Here is a 20,298-nt window from a genome sequence, read left to right on the forward strand (position 1 = left end):
AGTAACCCTGCCCAACACATATAAGGACACGGCATGGTGAGGGGACAGCGTTCCTCGAATCTCATCATAATGGAGTCCTCTCCCAAACCTGACCTGACGGTGCAAGGCAGGGACACAAAGCTGTATGACAGCATACATTCTGGGAACAGGACAAATAAAATTAAGTCAAATGTAACAAGCTGTATGAACCAGGGCAAGGGGATACAAAATGACCGTGGTCCTTTTTTTGGCGAGTGATCAGGGACGGCCTCCATGAGGAGGGGACACCTGAGCAGAGACCTGAGGAAGCAAGGGAGCTGACCCTGATAACATCTGGGAGGGAAGCCTTCCACGCAAGGGGAAGAAAACATGCAAAGGAGCTGCAAGGATAATCTGCCTGGCAAGTTGCAATGACAGTAATGGGGTCAGTGTAAACAGTAGAGGCATGACTGGTAGGAAACAAGGCAGAAGTGGGAGCCAGGGCCAAATCACCATAGGCCCTTATAAGCCCAGACCGAATATTTATCCTAGGTACAGTAAGAAACATTGGAGCATCTTGGGCACCAGACTAATACGTGATTTACATTTTAGAAGGATCACTCCGCTGCTGTACAAAGGACAGATCTCTCATCTCCAAAGGGGAGAAAATGATTATAGGACCAAATGAGTTAAGTGTCCTTATTCATGCTCATCTACTATCATTCGAGAGAAAGACATGATGTCCTAGAGACACAGGGCCACAGGAAGTCTCCATTTGGCTTTGTAGCAGGATAAAACATCCCACATGACCAGTCTATCTACTTTGTTCAATTCCACCCATTACGATTTCTAGAGTGATCACCTGGTTTCTTTGAAGGACACAAAATGCAAGCGGCCCAAAGAGTGACCAGGAGCACTGTGGTTGGTAGAAAGCCAAAAGTCAAATTTTTCATAAAAAGAATCATCATGCCTTATTTATAAATGAGCTTCTTTACATTTAACTGGCATTGGCCTGGCTCTGGCAGGAAAACAAAATTGAGTTTCTGAACCAATAGAACTCAAGCCAAGAGTCTCCAGGGAGGCAGGGGCCCAGCTAGAGAACCTGGATAGAGGTTCCTCTGGGTTACGGCCATGCCTGCAACACACACTGCCCCAGGACCTCTCCCACAGGGCGGGGGCAGGAGAAAAGCAGGTATGTCAGAGTTGTATGCAATGTGCTAAATATTGTTTTTATAGTACACATTCATCCAAGGCATAATTAATATTATAAAGTTGTTAATTTTACAGTAACTAGAATGCCAAACAGGAGAATAGGGTGTGGATTGTGATGCCTTGCCTCTAATCAAAACACGTTGTATTCTTATTAGTTTAATCTCAGTATTTCAAAGAAAAACAAATTAATGTCATTAGACAAGTACTTGACTGGCTTAATAATTCCAGTATAGTTTACCTGATTAACCTGATTCTGAAGAGATGTTAGGAGGCCTTCCCGTTGTTCATCTTGTCCCTTAAGGCAGGTAAGGACCAGTGAGAGGAAAGGTTGTTGACTCAAAAGAGACATACTACAAAGGAAGCAGTAAGAACAGATCTAGTTAGAAAGAATGGATTACCTCCTGTGCAACATCTATCTCTTGCCCTTGAATTACTGGCTCTTATTTACTTTATTATAAGAAAAGGGAAGAGAGTAGGAAATAGCCAAAGCCTATTCGAAAAGTTAAATCGTATCTCTACTAATAAGATCAAAAGCCACTGTGATGCATCTAAACAATTTAACATGCTCTAGCCCTGGAAGGCATTCCCAAACTAGCATAAATTCACACTGCAGGAGCATGTTGGGAGAGTGCAGGCAGAAGAGAGTTTGTATTTTACAATAGTTGGCTGAATTAAAAGGCAAATATCTGCATGAATATCACTTTACATACAGCATATGAGGAAAAATTAAACATTTCTGTCAAACAAAACTGTTATCTCAGGGTCAAGGAAACAGGCCTCTGTGATTGCCACGCTTGTTTTATTTTTTAGCACATTTAATTTTTTTTTTTTTAATGTTTGTGTATTTTTGAGAGAGAACGAGACAGACTGTGAGCAGGGGAGGAGCAGAAGTTGAAGGAGACACAGAGTCCAGAGCAGGCTCCAGGCTCCAAGCCGTCAGCACAGAGCCTGATGCGGGGCTCCGACTCACGAACTGGGAGATAATGACCCGGGTATCTGACCCGGAAGTCAGACTCTTAACCAACTGAGGCACCGAGGCACCCTCAGCACATTTCTGACCAAACAGGGTGGGTATTGGGAGAACTCAGATCAGCACGTAGGCTGGAAGATACAAGAGCAGTGAGCTCCTTAGTAACCCACCATGTCCTTAAGCCTTTTCTTGTTAACAGGTTTGATTAAAAAAAAAGGTCTATTATAAATTGTCATTTTATTAATGTTTCTTTAATCATCAGAGAACTGACAAATCATATTGACAAACTAATTGCTATATTGCAAAAAAAAAAAAAAAAAAATTCTTAAAGTGACCCAAATATTTCAATGTGCTTCATCCTCTGACAGCAGAGCTGTGAGAGACGGACTTGGGAAGAGCCACCTTTAAACTCTGCAATACCATCTGTGGGAAGGGAGGCAATGTACATACATTCACCCTTGAGCAAAATTAACTCTCAGAATTAAAAGTGAGTCATCTGGTTGGTCAACTCACACTGACGGAGGTGACAGACATTAAACAACCAGATAACAAAATACATGCAAAGCTAGGTCTCTACCAAAGTGCACTTCATTTAAGAGCACACAGACTCAGAAGCCAGACCACCTAGGTTTTAACTCTAGTTTTACAATTCCTTAGCTGTGTGTCCTTGAGAAATGAACTTTTCAATGCCTCCCTTTCTTTATCGTAACAAGAGTATAATGAGAACACCTACCATGTTTGATTGCTGTGAAAATTTTAAAGTTCACGTGTGTATGCGGTAAGTTTTATACAAAAGTTGGCATGTCATAAGATCTCAATAAGTGGTAGGTACTAAAATATTATTAAGAGATAAGAACCATACGTGTTCTTTACATATTTTTTAAATGGAAGAAATTATCATTATTTCCCTTTACTCCTGAGGTGCTAAATTTATATTTTCACATCAGAGGATGGCTTTGTTCTTTCTCAGTAACAGAGTCAGTTTGCAAATGTAACTATTCGAAACCTTTTATACAGCCTAAAATAAATTAAGAAAACATTAAACTAAGTGGCTTATACATTTTATATTTAGAACAAGAGCCCTAAATGTTAAAAATACTAGTAACTATTTTCAGGCCCAAGAGGACAGAATTGGAAATAATTCTATGTATTTTAAACAAATAATTAAAAGAATGAAAAGTAATTAAGTGTAGAATACAGGGACTAAATGGATATACAGATCTGATTCAAGAGGTCTGAAGTGAGGCTAAGCAGTATTTTCAATGGCTCAGAAGTGATGTGGGTCCAGAGGGAGCCCTGAGAACTAGCATACTAAATATAACCTAGAACTTTTTAGGAACGGAGCCTTGCCTAACAGAATATTGTCATTTCCACTTAAAAATGAAATTTCAGGGGCGCCTGGGTGGCTCAGTCAGTTAAGCACACGACTCCTGGTTTCGACTCAGGTCATGATCCCAGGGTCATGGGATTGAGCCCCATAGAAGATTCATTGTCATTCATTGTCATTGTCATTCATTTTCATTCTCATTCTCTCTCTCTCCTTCCCCCTTCGTTTGCCCCTCCCCGCGATTTACATACTCCCTCTAAAAAATAACATTTAAAAAAAATAAAAAAGAAATGTCCGTGGACTCTGGGTACAGTGACTATATCTGCAAGATGCTATTTGTTCTCAATTATTCCTTAAGCCTCCACATTGAGACACACCTTGCAGCCGTACCTTTTCTGTTTTTGTCTGTCTCTTTCCTTTTTTGAAGAAGAGCCCAAGTGCTGTCCCTTCTCCAGTTCCTCTCCTGCAGCTTTCAATACTCTTCCTTGCACAGAGGTCGGCAGCCTGGCAATTAGGGGGGCCACCAGCCATACACCCCTGCGTTCAGAGGAACTAAAACCAGAAATAGGTTATTATCTCACTGTGGAAAGAGATAAAACATCAGGTTCTGGGAGAATACTATAACAAAAGTTATTAATCTATGCTGGTGTTCTTCCATGATTCTGGCTCTCTGATTAGTCATAGTCCTTCTGTACAACAGGCAACACACTTTTATGTCATGGATAAGATATGAAATGTGCTGATTATGTTTTAACACATTAATAACACATTTTTTTAAACTTTTAAAATTCATTAGTTATACTTTCTACCCAAATGATGAAATACAAATCAGTCTATCACGATTATTATTTGTGCAAAACTGGCAATTAATAAAGATGGCAGAAAGTGTTTCCTATATAATGAATTCTATGGAACAGAGTAGCCTTAAGGAGACAATAAAGAAATTAATTCACTCTGGGTGTCATATGTGGTTTCAAGATTCTGGACATGGTTAAAACTGAGACATCATTCATCCCAGAATATTGCCCTTTAATATATTATAAAATAACGATAATTGACACTTACAAGTAATTTCTTCACATTGCTGAAGCTTTATGAAAAATAATTGCATCATGCAAATAAAAATATACCATCACATGGGACAAAGTAATCGTAGCCCAATAAAACTGCAGAAAAACAAATACCTTAGAAATGTCTTTATTCCATTCTGCCTTGTGCTACCAGCATCAGTAGTTGCAATCCCATTTGGATTGAAGAGGCCCATTCCAGAATTAGAAGAATTATTGTTCAAGTCGGCAGACTGCTGGAATACCTCTATTGTTGCCTTTGCAATATTGTCCAGTAAGTTGTTCATCTCAGCCACTGAACCAGAGCCCTGGAGAGACACAAAAGAAAACTAGCATGCATGTATTTTACTTCCTCCTCAAACATCATGTTCTTGCTGTTCATAAAATTGTATACATACACATGCTTCCCATATCTACTCACAGGGTCCTTCAAGCACTGTTTGATCATTAACTGAAGTTCTAGCCAGGACTGCCTCAGCGTCCACTGCTCAAGATTCTGGGGAAAACAATAAGAATTAACACATTAGGAATACTGAACATATCTGAAAATATAATAATTCTTTGCAGTATTCCCTCTCTCAAGAAACAATAATCAGGGGAGCATGGGTGGCTCAGCCAGTTAAGCGTCCGACTTCAGCTCAGGTCATGATCTCACAGTCCGTGGGTTTGAGCCCCACAATGGGCTCTGTGCTGACAACTTAGAACCTAGAGCCTGCTTTGGATTCTGTGACTCCCTCTCTCTCTGCCCCTTCTCCACTTACACGCACATGTGCTCACTCTCTCTCAAAAATAAATAAATATTTTTAAAAAAGGAAATAATCATACATAATAAAGGGATTTGTCAGGATCAAATGGCTTCCACGTCCATTACATATTTTCATTGTAGACACAAAGAAATAAGAAACAACATTAAAATAATGTGCAACACTCAGCCAGTCACTAGAAATAAAACAAGCATTTTTCTCTCAAAATCTATCTCTCTAAGCAATCATTACAAAATGATTTCAATATTTTTTGAATTATATTTTTAAGACTATTCCTCCAGAAAGCTTATGTCTCATGTAAATACAGTAGACTAAAAAGATCAATATTTATAATGATTGTATACCATTTGCATTATCAACATTCACCTAGCAATGGAGTGTGACAACTATAAAGAAAAGAAAACTGGGAGAATAAACATCAGAATTAACTGAGGTCAAGAATTAGCAATGAGAAAGGAAAAAAAAAAGGTTCAACTATTCTTGTTAAAATCACAGAAAATGTGTCATGCGATAGACACATAATCTTTAGACTCTAATCACTAACTCACCTGAAGAATGCGCTTAATGTGTTGTCTCTGCAGATTGTCGCCCTCCGTACATTCTTTAATACCATGAGGATAACAAATAAGCTGCAATAATTTCTGTGCTTGCATATTTGAAAGCACAGGGTCCAATATAAGCTCTTTGTCCGTGCACAATCTTTCAGGTTCTTTTAGGCAATGTTCTCCTACCCATTCCTAAAAAAAAAAAAAAAAAATCGGCAGTTAGGTTGATAGGCAGAGATTTCCCTTGTGTGAATGTAACATGCACTAAAACATGATACACAGATAAAGCAGACAGAAATCTAATTTTAAAAAATTACATGAAAAAAGTAGAGGGAATTTTTTTTTTTTTTTTTTTTTTTTTTTACTTTCCGGTATTGTGACTTCTTAAAAATACAAAGCAGGGCATTGGTTTAAAAAGTCGGGTGCCTGGGTGGCTCAGGTGGTAAAGTGTCCGACTTCGGCTCAGGTCATGATCTCACGGTTCAAGGATTCGAGCCCTGCATGGGCTCTGTGCTGACAGCTCAGAGCCCGGAGCCTGTTTCAGATTCTGTGTCTCCCTCTCTCTCTGCCCCTCTCCTGTTCACACTCTGTCTGTCTCTCAAAAATAAATAAATGTAAAAAAAAAAAAAAATTTTTTTTGAAGTCTGAAGAACAGATATGCAAATAAGGAAAGAAAAGAAAGCTAAAGAGAGTAATGAAAATTGGTGCGCATTCTCAACTGGAAAATAGAGCCTTACTCTAGGTATTGTTTTGTAATCATTTTCTATAACTTGGCATATAATGGTAATGATTCTATATTAAATCTTCATTTTTATATAATGCATACTATATCCCACTGCATAGAATATAGTACAACACTTAGAAAACAGACATTTTTTATACTATTGTAAACATGTGTGCACATCTGCTTTCTACACAATCATTTTCTCAGGATAATTTCATAAAAGTACAATTGTTGGGTCAAGGAGTATACCAAAATTTAAGACGGTAAATGCATATGGCCAATTGCTCTCCATAGAGTTTCAACCAGTTTGAACACTTATCACTTTTTCTTCATCATTGTTTTAAAAGCAAACTCTTACACTAGACAGGTAAGAAATCATCAACAGAGTCCAATTTGAACCCAGGTCTGTTTCAGAGGAAGGCTGTTTCTTAACTATACCAGTAATTCAATACCGAGTGTCTATTAAAGTCACCTATGGAGCTTGCTAAAATTCCATTGCCCAGGCTCCAACAAATAAATATCTGATGGTGGTACCCATTAAACAAACATTAAAACTGTCTGACCGACCCTTGGTGATTCTGGTGAACACTCATAGTGGAACCAATAAACAACTGCTTCTCATTATCTATAAAACTATGTAGCAAACTTTTAACATAGTTGCAATATGCCCTAATAAAAACATGACCCTGTTAACATCTCCACTAAAATGGAAAATAGTATATATGGTATACTACTTATAAGAAAAGATAAATTAAAAGAAAAAAAAAAAGGAAGATAAATCAGAAAATAAGAACACTGATCACCCGGGGCAGGAAAAAACCCAGGACAGAAGAGACAACAGACGAAGGACATATCACTAAGTACACCTTTTTATACAGTTGACTTGTAGATGCATGTTCTTCTAAAGATGGAGTTGAGGTGGGGAGAAAAAAATGGGAATCTAAACTGAATGCAAACAGAAACAAATGAAATTCGTTCTATTTCAAATGAGTAACATATCCATATTGAAGGAGAAAGTTGAAAAAACTTTTTAACACAATACTATAAACTTTGAGGGAAAAAAGAACTACCAACAAATCTTCAACTCCTTTTACATTTTTCCTAGTGGTATAAGTGTAGCAATTCTGAAACCATTCCAGGTGTAGTGTAGAATTAAGCAAATGAGTAAATGGTTGATGTTACTGGAAAATACAAAATTAATACGGAATGGGGGAATGCAAAGAACTAAGTGGAGTTACTAATTCTAGACATATCAGTATGAACTCAAGAATATACACACACACACATTTATGTATACGGATATATTTCCTCCTAACTCTGCCTGCTGAAAGGGTCCAGAGGCAACGAACATACGTTGCCCATAGTAATGAGCACCACAGTGTCCATATCTTGGCTTCTAAATACCATACTTGATTAACTAGAATGAGAGTTCTTTGAAGGAATGATTAATTCCAGGTTTGGGACAGGGAAAGTACAATAGAGGTCAGGAACTAAGAAAATATTTGGTGGAGGGCAAGAGGGAGATGGAGACATGTCAAAATAACTTAAAAGCCAGGATGAAAAGGTTCCACTGGAAAAAGCTGGGACAATATGAACATGAAAATAGCTAAGGACAGTGTATTATAATACATATGGATAATAAATAAGAATAACGAGGGTATGCTTTCCTTCGAATAGAATGCAAACTGTTAACTGTAGAGGACCTGTGGGAAGAAAAAACCCACCATTTTGCAGCATGTAAAGACTGGTAAAGACTGGTTTGGGGAAGAATCAAAATGAATGATAGATGTGGTGGAGTTTGATGAGGGGCAAAATATTTGTATTGTCTCACAGTGTCTCCCCAAAGACTGTTTACTGATTGCAAGGGGGGGAAAAAACCACATAGCAGAGAAATCTCGAAACCATACAATGGAGACACTGTGATCAAACTGATTGCTGCCAGCGATGTGCAAATGGACATTGTGTGACTTCAAGTGTGATTACCTGAGAACACAACATTACTTCTGTATCATTTTGGCCAAGAATGCATAATCTAAAGCTAATGCATGGGAAATTTCAGACAAATCCAACATTATTGGGACAAATGACAAAACTGAATGTGACCTACAGGTGAGAAAAAAATTACTGTTCCAAAAGCTAAATGTCCTATGTTTAAAAAATTTTTTAAATATTTATTTATTTTTGAGAGAGAGAGACAGCCATGAGCATGGGAAGGACACAGAGACAGGGAGACACAGAAGTCAAAGTGGGCTCCAGGCTCCGTGCTGTCAGCACAGAGCCCAACATGAGACTCAAACTCACGAACCGTGAGATCATGACCTGAGCTGAAGGCGGATGCTTAACTGACTGAGCCATCCAGGCACCCCTAAATTACCTGACTTTTGATGACTGCATTTGGTTCTATTATAAGTAAACATTGAAATATTAAAGACTCAAGATTAATAATATATGCCATCTACTCTCAAAAGCTTCAGCAAAATCTTAGAAAGTATATGCATCCACATTCACAAATAGAATCATAAAGCAAATGTGGAAAAATGTAAAAAATTGGTGAATCTGTATACAAGGTATACACCAGAGTTCTTTACTATTATTGGAACTCTACAACAAATCTGAATTTTTTGCCAAACAAGGTTAGCAGGAAGAAAAGGACCACCGATGTGCAAGCTTCCTATAACAGTGAGCATCTCCACAAAAACAATTATATATTCATAGATCAAGTCAAATTAAAACTGAAAAATACCTGTTGACAGATAGTCCTCAGTACATATCTAGCATATTCTCTTAAATTGGCAGTTTCTATGGAAATGCTTTTCCCACAGGATTTTGAATTTTGTGAAGCAGTCCAGATATCATCAGCATTCCCATCACGCCGTAAACCTCTCATGGTGAAGTCATCATTCTTTAAAGAGCTGACATTGTTATTGCCAATTTTGGCATCTCCTAAATAATAGAATCACAAAAGCAAAATCACGGAAGTTCCAAATATTGCCAAATACTTGAGAAGTTAATGAAGCAAGCCTTCGGGGATTTAAAATATGTGACTGGCATCTTTATGGCATAGCCCAATGTTCAGCAAGAAAGAGAATCGATCAGGAGAATAAATGCAAGGACCCAGAGAAGTTTCAATACGCACGAGAAAAAAAAGGGAAACTCAAGACTTACTCCTTATTTTGTTTACAGAATTAAGTATGCAATCACCAAATAAAAAGGCCATTATGAATCATATTTAATAATCATAGAACATTGATTTCACCAATATTTCAAGCATGAATGTATTCAATATTCAAATTCATTTCACTTATAGACAAGGAAAAAATGGGTTACTCACCCTTCTAGATGTCCCTTTTCCATTTCTTCTCTTACAATGACTTATTTTCTATCCATAGGTCAAGAGAAAAGTTTTGCCTTAGCCCACCTTACTATCAACTTCTTGACAAGAGAGATTTATTTCCCTGGGAATGGAAAAGGGCAATGCATACTAAGGAAGCCCTAAAATATAGGGCATTCATTGAATAACCCAAGTCTCTCACTTTCCTCTCTGTAAACATCCAAATTAGAAAACCTCACCAGATCAACCTCTAATTTACTGAGTCAAATGGAACTAAGGAAAGGTTTCCTTCATAGCAAAGTTCCTGGGGGACAAAACGGAGCAGAATGTGTGAAAGGCTAGAATTAAGAAATCTTCTCTAGCCATGAAAGACAAATCACTATTCTATTTTAAAAGTGAGAGAATAATATAATTTGGTAGTAAAGACTGCCAAATGACAACAGAGCCTCTAAACTTTCACCTGTTTACCCACAGGGATCATAAGCTTTGAACAAGAAAATTTCCTGGAACCAACAAATGAATTCAGATGAGTCCCTTACTGCCCACTGTGAGTAAAACGAAGCCCAGGTCAGTGCAAAAAGCTTTTTACAACCCACAGGTCAACCAAGAAAAAGTTTTGACTCTGCTGAAAAATTTGCAAAATCAGAATGGATTAGTAAGTATTTATTTATAAAATGGTAAGAGGAGGGGAGGAATAAGCAATAATTTTCAAGTCATCAATATCTGATTATATGTTATCATACATTCCTTATTAAAATATACAAGAGTTTATTTAATTCAACAGAAGTCCTTGGGAGGAATAAGTAATAATTTTCAAGTCATCAATATCTGATTATATGTAATCATACATTCCTTATTAAAATTCACAAGAGTTTATTTAATTCAACAGAGGTCCCTGGGAGCTGAAAGATGTGTACCAAAATTTAGCATGCTTTCTCCAACGTTTGGTGAAATAAAACAACTATTTCTATACTGTAAGTTAAAACTACTACATAAATTAGAAACCACTTTCTATATAATAGTTTTATCACCCAAACTCAAAATAGATCCTGATGGACAGGACTTGCAAGAACACTGTAAGACTAGGGTGAGGTAGATAAATTAAAACTTACATAAAAACAAAATCAAAGAAACAAACACCTCTGCCTAGGAAATCCTCATTCAGATTCTCATTTAGTTTAGATGTTAGGATGACAGAGAAGGTATAGGAGGCTGTTCTAGACCCTTCCGTAACTGTACAGATAACAGAACAAATAGAAAAGAGTGTTCAGTGACTACTTGGTCCAAGGCTCTGCTGACATCCAAATGACCTGATCCTGGCTTCTCAGACCTGAATCATCCTCTGTCTATTAAGAACGGAGGTCGATTAAAAAGGTCAAGGAGAGCCAAAGAAGAACTGATTATTATGCATGGATATTAAAATACAATTATGTGACTCTTTATAGATGTTGGCAAATTTTAGTGGAACTAGACCACTCCTCCAAACAAAGGAGCAGGTGCCTAGATTGCGCTCATCTTGGTTTCTGCCATTCAATGTCTATCCATTCTGCATTCACACTACCTATATTAGTTTGTTGAAAAGCTACAATTTCAAAACCTACTATCTAGTTTCTCTGATGGTGTTAGAGATAACACGGGGCGGGGGGGGGGGGGGTGAGCAAGTCCCTGACTTCATGGTCCCTACATTTTTATTAAGTAGATTGACCAGCCATTTTTTTTTTCAAATATCATCAGAGAAGAGAAATTTTACTTACTGAAATGAGCATTTAATGCTGGATATACAATAGTACAAGCTCCTAAACTCAGAACAGAGGTTACGTCCCTCCATGTGGCTCTACTTTTCCCTTTTATTGTAAAATTCATGGGCATTTCCAAGGGCATCCTTTGAAATTTATGTGTGTGTGTGTGTGTGTGTGTGTGTGTGTATACACATATATATATACACACACACACACACATAAAAGTATACATATGCACATTTCCTTCAAACTTGAACTGTACATTAAACTATGGCAAAAATTAGAAACCATACGTAAATATTATTATGTATGAATATATAACATATATAATTCTTTAAGGTGAACTTTTATTAATTTTTTAGTGAAAATCCTGTTAATCCTTCATCATCACCAATAACATTCAAACAGGAGTATAAAGCATTCAAATATGTTCTTTAAGACTCCTCTAAAACAATTCCTATTTACCCCACAGTCTCTGTCCTAATAAAAGAGAGCTCCTTCAGAACATAAGAGGTAACTTTTGTTTAGTCAAGGCCAAAAGAGGGTTGTCAACACTGTAATTAGGCAGTGGGGACTCAAAATTACCTACTTAAATCCTCCACGATTTATAAAATAAAAATGTGTTTAAGTATTGCCCTAGAAATGAATAGAAACTGTAGTGCTACTACTCCAGGAATATATATGTCATTAAGAGTATAAAGGATGCCTTGGACATTATAGATTAAATGTTAAAAAATTCTGGTATCTAATACTGTTTTATTAATAATACCAATATCATTGCAATTATTACCTGATTCATGAAAAACCTAAGGTAGAAGTTTATAAACTTGTTCAGGATCACAATGAAAGAAAAATGCTAAGATTAAAACCCAGGTTTTCTTGTGTTTTACTCCTGGTACATAATACAAAATTTAAACCTTTGGTTAGATCATCATTTCATCTTGATCCATTACAAAATGTCATTTATGTCAACAAATAAAGATAAAACCACCCGATGGGTCTGAGAATCTATATTACATCAGAATGAAATATCTTCCAGTTAAAATAACATCCAACAACAACAAAAAAGTGTTATATTTATTTTTTTTTTTTAATTTTTTTTTTCCACGTTTTTTATTTATTTTTGGGACAGAGAGAGACAGAGCATGAACGGGGGAGGGGCAGAGAGAGAGGGAGACACAGAATCAGAAACAGGCTCCAGGCTCCGAGCCATCAGCCCAGAGCCTGACACGGGGCTCGAACTCACGGACCGCGAGATCGTGACCTGGCTGAAGTCGGACGCTTAACCGACTGCGCCACCCAGGCACCCCAAAAAAGTGTTATATTTAAATATGCCCAGAATTGTAGGTAAGGAGTAGACATCTCAGAGTCCAGCTGATCTTGGACTTGGAGAAAGCCAACTACTTTTGCCAGGAGAGCAAAACAGAATGATGTTTCTAATAATCTGAATTAGAGTTGAACACAAATACAAATTATTTTTCTTTTGTTTCTGGTGATTAACCCAGTTTAGTGCCAGGATAGTCTTACCAAGCATCATAATTGCTTTTAAGACAGCAAACACGGCTCCTACTTCAATGCTATTGTGAGCGGCGGCTAAGAGGTGTCTATCACAAGATGATCTTATTCCAGGGAAAGGTTTGCCTATGAGAACAACAACAACAAACCTTTAATGGTCTCATCACCATCGGTAACAATCTTTTGTAACCATTTACAATCAGCAGAGCCTGTCATTGTTAGACTATAGGTACTTAATTGTCCTTAGCTAGCTATAATGGATGCTTCATGGATTCACTACAAAACATTGTCACTATTCCTTTCTTAACCTTTGCTTTTTAATTATGAAAACAACGTCGTTGCTCCTTGGAGAGATGTATCAAAAAAATATATTAGAACTTTCATCTATTTATACTGATTGTCGCACATACACACCCCTGTATAAAAATGATCTTCAGAAACACACTTCACTAACACCCCTCGAATTCTTACCTTATTCCTCTTACCTTAGTAAAAGAATAAATGAGTCACCATTGCCCTAAGCTGCTATGATGTGGTTTACAGGTTTGAGGATCATGTTGACCACCAGCGTGGCTTGGCCTCAGAGCAAAAGTATTTTTATTGTTTATTAACTCGACTTTAGTTTCTCAATACATCCTGATATTGCATAAATCAAGGGTGCTGACAGCCCTCTCGATGGCAGTGGTGCATTCCTTCATCACCCCCCAAAAGCAAGGTCACCAAACTCAGGGAGGAAATAGCAGAATGGACAGCCCACGTGGACATTTTAGAATCTGTACCTCCAAATGAACATGCAGTTGGGGATTTTATAGCTGTCGGCTCACCGGTTGCTTGAGGTAACAAGCAGGCCTGGGGAGCTCGGAAGAGATGAAGCAGGAGTCGGCATGTCATTCTCGCCCCCGGCTCAGCATCTGCATCTCCACAAGCTAGGAAAGATTTTCAAAGCAAGTTTTCCAATTGATTGACTGACATGTCTTCAGGTTTTCTCTGAAGCTAACTTTTCTGGAATAACTTAAATATAAATGCTCCTTAGGGTAAGAAGGAAGGCACTGGCTATGCTTTCCAGAGGAGGCAGACTGCTTCCTTAAAAATGACCGTTTCTATAGGGATCCATAGGACTTTGTACAGAACAACACTTATAATCCTACTAACTTTACATCAACTCCACACCACTGCCCAAGGCATGTAGCCTTAAAAAGTACGTTCACGGTGTTGTTGTAATAGCTGGAAACCATCCCAAGACAACAAATAACAAGAGCCCTTCCGGATGTGTCGTACCTGCTGCTAGGAGAGAGGGAAGTGCGACGTGCTGCACGACGTCCTCCAGGGAGAAACACTGTCGTGCTATCAGAATAGCAATGAAAGTAGCTAATGAATCATGGAATGAAAGGTCACTCACCTTCAAGAAAAACATTGACATGTTTTAATACCCAACGCCCTTTCAAGTAATATCTAAGATTAATATCTAAGAAAATGTAGGCAATACCAGTAAGATCACAAATCCCAAAATGAACCAACAGAGGGAAATGATTACACATCAGGATTATCATCCTCTAAGGCCTATTTTTACGTTATAAGACAAAGGATGAGGTTTACCTACATCACAATGCCACAGAAAGATATTGAGTTTCGCCTTGAGTACACATAACTGAACAAAACAAAAACAAAATCACGAAATTCCTAATAAGATGTAGTATAAGGAAAACTTTTTAGAAGAACACGGCATTAACATTTAAGGGTAAGATTGTGAGAGAGCAGGAAAAAAAACACGGAGATGCCCCTAATTGAAAAATAAGCCTCACTGATGTTTTAAGAGTTCTTTTCAGGGATAATTATTAGGGATTCTATAATATAATTAAATTAGTCTTAAAAAGCAACGCTGAAAATTTCCAACGGACTCCTAAATTTGAGAGAGAATGAAAAAAGAGAAGGAAAATAAATTCATTCGGAATGAATCCTCTACCTATAGAGACCTCATAAGACTTTGGCACAAAACAGTAAGAAATAAGCAGCAGCCCTCACGTTAAGTTGTACTATATGCCAATAATCATGTGTAGTGATTTACAAAGATGACCTCATTTAATAGCATATCACCATGAGGCTCATACTTTTATTAATCCCAATGTTGCAGATGAGGGAACAAAGCAAAGGTAAGGTAAAGTATAACAGAAAACAACCAAGAGGTTAAAGAATTATGTTAACAATAAAAATTAGGATATTTTTGTCTGGAAAAGCAGGCGACAGATATGAGTTACATATATCCATGTGGTGTGTGTGTGTGTGTGTGTGTGTGTGTGTGTGTGTATCTTGGGTATCTACAGAATGGAGTAGAATAATCCATCTAGTCTTGAGATACCAGAACTAGGAATTAAGCCTCTAACTGGAAGGTGGGGTTTAAAATGCAAAGATACACCAACATGTAACACAGATCACTCCAAGATGGTGATAGGAAAAACAGAGAATCATGACAGATTTTTAAGAAATTTACACATCACAGGTACAACAGGATATGTGAAAGAAAGCAGTGATACATACTGAGTATCTTTTCACTAACTTTCAGGCACAATCACTAGGAAAGACATGCCAATGGTTCTGGGCCTGGGCATTCTTAGGCAACCTAGTGAAACCTCTGTTCTCAGAATGCACCTTGATCTTTAAAAAACAAAGTGGTTCTCTTCAAAATGCAAACTCCTGTAGGTAAATTATGTCTTGTACCATGAGGAACTCAAGGCACTTGATAAATAATATGAGCCAATAGCTCTGAAGAGACTGTATGTAAGAAATTTCAGCGAACAAACAAGGAAACTCTTGGCATCTCTGCTGTTGATTAAGCTATTGTATTTATTTACTTTTTTCATTTATTTAATTCTTGGCAACCACATTCTTGTTTACTGCCTTTGGGCAGAGAAAGAAAAAAACACATTTCAGATAAGGGTTGGTTCAGTCAATCAAAAATAATTACTAACTAAATATTTAATTGCACAGATGAGTTTTTAAATGAAAAAGAAAACTTACATCTACAGTGCAAAGTACATCATTAAACCCCCACACATGATTTGAAGAACAACAAAGAGCCTTCAGAACTCCCAGCCATTCTGAACTAAGAACAGTGCAGCAAGCTGTCAGCTCAGAGGAGAAATTGGCTATGTCGTTAATCCTAGAAGGAGGAAAAAGAACAGAGTAGAACAGGATAGCAGCACGCAAATGTGATATACTTAACGAACCCATATCTCACTACCATCAAACAAGTCATTCATTTCTAAGATTCAAAGATTTAATAAATACCCACTTGTTAAATAACCTAGCAGAACCTGAAAGCAAAGATACAAGTAACGGGCTTCAGATATTGTTTAATATTTGATGCTGTTGAGCCACAAAAAATAATCAGTACAGATGCCAATTAACATATTTTTGACCTGGGAACAAATCTGACTTCAGAATTTCCACCGTTAAGGGCAACGTAAAATTAAAGACTATGTAATTTAGGTAGGTGAAAATACAGTGTTTTTAAATATAGGGATTTTTTAATTTATGTTTTTATTATGTTTTTGTAAATGGATAGACAAGTTATAGTTTATATCTAAAGCATCTCATGCCAGAGCAATCAGCCAGCATACCCTGTCAGGCTAAGGAAATCACAGTACAGAGATGAAATCAGGAATAAATGGGGGCTGGGGGGGGGGGGGAGCAAACAACATCCAAATGTCAGTCCAGGCAATTACTAAAGACATTAATTTAAAAGTAGCACCAACGCAAGGACTAGACGGTTAACTGTGAATTCCAGGGTAACCCAGCTCACCTTCCAGCATCCTGATGGCCCATACATACATTCATGAGCGTGTTACAGACGAAGCTGTAGCGATTGGCTGCATTGTCACTAAGGATCTTGCCCAGCATTGAGTAATTGATGCTACGAGCTGAAGGATTCTCAATAAAATCCATCATGAAGTCCGGATCCCATCTCAAGTTAGAATTTGCAGGCATCACATTATTATATATGGTTTGCTTAACTTTTGAACAGGCACTACTGAGGTTACAAGGAAAAGAGTTAAAAAATAAAACAAGAGTAACTAGAAAGCGATTTCACTTAAGGACAGATTCAATGGCAGCAAATGTAAGGTATTCCTGGAGAAGAGTCACATTAGTTGTTTGTGATTCCACCTTCTTAACTGACTGGGAAATACCGGTCTAACAGACAGGACTAAAGCCACCCCTTAAGTGGCAGTAATTACAGGGTTCTATACTCTCTTTCTTGGCAGAGGACTTATATAAAAACGTGTCAAATGTGACTGAAGCCTGTAAGCTTGCCATCTGGAGTATGACCTGTTCAAAATGATGAACAATGAACTGTCACCAGTGCTTTTAAACATCTCCCTTTTTACTGTCTTAACTCTTGCCACGCTTCACACTCAACTTTTCATTCATTCTCACTCAGCAATAGCTCTTAATTTGTTTTACTTTCTCACTAGAAATGAAACAAAAACAAACTGTGCTTCGTTGGTTCCCTCAACCTCCCAATACCTTGAGTGTCATTTTAATGAAACAGACCTCAGCAAATAGTAAAGTGTTCTCTCTTTTCTAACTTAATTCTACCAATCTATTCATGTCTGTCTTTAGAACCCAGAAGAATTCTGCTTTTCTTTCTCAATTTTTATAAGATTCAGCCCCCATTTTTCTTTCAGTCTAGAGACTTCTCTCAAGTTGACCCTCTGTTACCTCCAGCTGAGAGTGCCTAATTTTTCTGAATTCTGTGGCTCATGAAGAAGTGTCCTTACTCTTTGTTTCTAGACTTCCTGTATCATGTATTATACTCTGTCCAAATGCACTTCAATGTTTTAATAAAAAGGTAGCTGTTGGGGTGCCTGGGTGGCTTGGTCGGTTGGGCGTCCGACTTCGGCTCAGGTCACGATCTCACGGTCCGTGAGTTCGAGCCCCGCGTCAGGCTCTGTGCTGACAGCTCAGAGCCTGGAGCCTGTTTCAGATTCTGTGTCTCCCTCTCTCTCTGCTCCTCCCCAGTTCATGCTCTGTCTCTGTCTCAAAAATAAATAAAAGCTAAAAAGAAAAAAAAAAAAGGTAGCTGTCATCTTAGTCACTCTCAAATTCTTACCACCCTCTGTTGCAGGCATCTAGGGAAATAAGGAACCAACTCAAACATTTTCTTCTGAAATTGCCTGCATCCGAAAAACCTGACAGAGTAATAAAATAACACACACATTGAAGCCAAAATGACTTATGCTCACATCTAGGTTTCATCATTTATTAACTTATGAATGAGGAATAATCATTTATTGTCAGAACAATCATTTCTACTTCCTGAGGTGGTGGGCAGATTAAAGATCTTGATGGCAAGGACCCAGAACAGTACTTGGCACGCTAAGTACCAGCACAATCAGGGCAAGATATAATCAGTGCTTTTTCTCCCAAATAATCCTCTTACACAACTTTATTATAAATGCTCCTACAGATATAATTATTAAAACTGTTTTTATTAGCATACTAAGAGAAATCTCACCAAGTATCTAGCTTTTGTTTCACCATTCTTCTTAATCCCAAGCTACAAATAATGCCTGACATCAGGGATTCCTGAGGGTTGCACCTGTCCTCCATTTCTTTAATTGAGGAAACGTTAACCAGCGCCACATCTTATGATGTAACACTGGACTGATCCTCAGCTTACTGTTGGTCTCCTAAATCTCCACACACTCACTGCACAGGACTTGAATTCACTGAGTTAACATACTTGCACTACCCTGAGGGAACACTAGGGGTCAAACAGGCTACTGGGGGTCTTGGGAAGTTCGCTATTTAAATAAAACAGGGCTGTTGCGAGAACCAAATCATGTATGAGAAAGCCATCTGAAAACTGTAAACTGAAACTTAAAGCTCTCTGTAAGTAAGAATATGAGCACAGTTATTATTATATCATTTCTGTAGAAACATATTTCCTAAGACCCACTCAAATGTTCTACGAGCAATTATTTGGAAACCTAGCTCATTTCATGATGATACTCTCCCATTCTTTCCCTATCAATACCATTAAAAATATCATGGTTTTTTTGGATTTATCTTCCATTCACCAGCTTTTCTGCGGTGCCTACTAGGAGCCAAATAAATGTTCTTCAAGGTATCATAATATGGCAGTGAAGAAAATATCAAGTTCCTCCTTTCATGAAACTTACAGTTGAGAAAGAAGCCAGACCATAAATAAATATGTAGGTTACCCAGTGGTAGCAAATGCTAAGATTCAGAAAATGACAGAGAGGAGGAGTAAGAGGTTGCTATTTAAAATAGGGTGGTCAGGAAGGTATAGCTATGAATGTACTGTGGGCATGGACATCCAAGTAACAGGGGAGAGATTACTAGAGAGGTAACAGTAAGTGCAAAAGCCCCAAGAGAGAGCGTGCTCAGAGTTTGTGAAGACCGGTAAAGAGGTCCATGTGGTTAGAATGGCATAAACAGAAGGAAAGAAGAAGAGATTATATATAGCAGATCCTGAAGGCAGTTGGGACTTTGAATTTATTCGTATAGATAAGCCGCCACTAGAAACCTGCAAGTTATTCTTGTTTGAAAAGGATGACTTTTGTAGGTATGCTGAGGATATGCTAAAGAGAGTCAGGGATGCAAGCAGAGAAACCAGTTATGACTCTGCACTAGTCCAACCAAGAGCTGGCAGTAGTGACAAAGCAATGGCCAGTAGTCACATTCCACACAAACCAGGAAGACAGAGCTCCCAGAATTCAGGAACAAGTAACTGTAATTGATGGTTCTTTCCTTCCTTCTAGATGACAAATTTATTTTGCAGCCATTACCATCTCCTTCCCCCCACCCACAATTAATCATCAAAATTTCCTCAAAATATCATTAAGTATGTATTTTCTAGCGCCTGTCTACTGGTGGGGGCACAGCAGGTGCTAAGATGCACAGAATCATAGGCACTCAGGGATACCATCTGCAGTAAGACAGTCAAAGAGGCAGAGAAGCCAAGGCGGTGAGAAAGTAAGCATGCAAACACAAACAACGTTCCAGGTGGGGTACTAGCAAGTGCAAACTATAGAATGTTTACTCTCAACTTTATCTCAGAATTGCAATCAGAGCTAAACATGCATAGTAATTGGCAAAAGGAGGTTAAAGCTACAATGAAAGATA

General features: G+C 37.9%; 2 protein-coding genes across 8 annotated transcripts in view; one reads left to right on the top strand and one right to left on the bottom strand.

Moving 5' to 3' along the window:
• MED12L (mediator complex subunit 12L) overlaps nt 1-20,298 on the bottom strand; it is a 338,137-nt gene that overhangs the window by 51,222 nt on the left and 266,617 nt on the right. For all 6 annotated transcript variants that reach the window (XM_043595115.1, XM_043595118.1, XM_043595117.1 and 3 more), the window contains 11 exons: nt 16,952-17,179; nt 16,168-16,309; nt 14,431-14,551; nt 13,977-14,078; nt 13,165-13,278; nt 9,311-9,510; nt 5,847-6,035; nt 4,956-5,030; nt 4,652-4,842; nt 3,858-4,019; nt 1,409-1,520 (listed from right to left, as the gene is read on the bottom strand). In XM_043595115.1, the coding sequence (XP_043451050.1) occupies nt 1,409-1,520; nt 3,858-4,019; nt 4,652-4,842; nt 4,956-5,030; nt 5,847-6,035; nt 9,311-9,510; nt 13,165-13,278; nt 13,977-14,078; nt 14,431-14,551; nt 16,168-16,309; nt 16,952-17,179 (1,636 nt within the window). The remainder of the gene's footprint in view (nt 1-1,408; nt 1,521-3,857; nt 4,020-4,651; nt 4,843-4,955; nt 5,031-5,846; nt 6,036-9,310; nt 9,511-13,164; nt 13,279-13,976; nt 14,079-14,430; nt 14,552-16,167; nt 16,310-16,951; nt 17,180-20,298) is intronic.
• The window catches only part of P2RY12 (purinergic receptor P2Y12), a 46,807-nt gene that overhangs the window by 2,874 nt on the left and 23,635 nt on the right, over nt 1-20,298 (top strand). The window contains exon 2 of one of the 2 annotated variants that reach the window (XM_043595127.1): nt 10,373-10,465. The gene's annotated coding sequence lies outside the window, so the exon portion shown is untranslated. The remainder of the gene's footprint in view (nt 1-10,372; nt 10,466-20,298) is intronic. The other variant, XM_043595128.1, reaches the window with a different exon arrangement.

Source organism: Prionailurus bengalensis, chromosome C2, assembly GCF_016509475.1.
Source record: "Prionailurus bengalensis isolate Pbe53 chromosome C2, Fcat_Pben_1.1_paternal_pri, whole genome shotgun sequence".
NCBI lineage: Eukaryota > Metazoa > Chordata > Mammalia > Carnivora > Felidae > Prionailurus > Prionailurus bengalensis.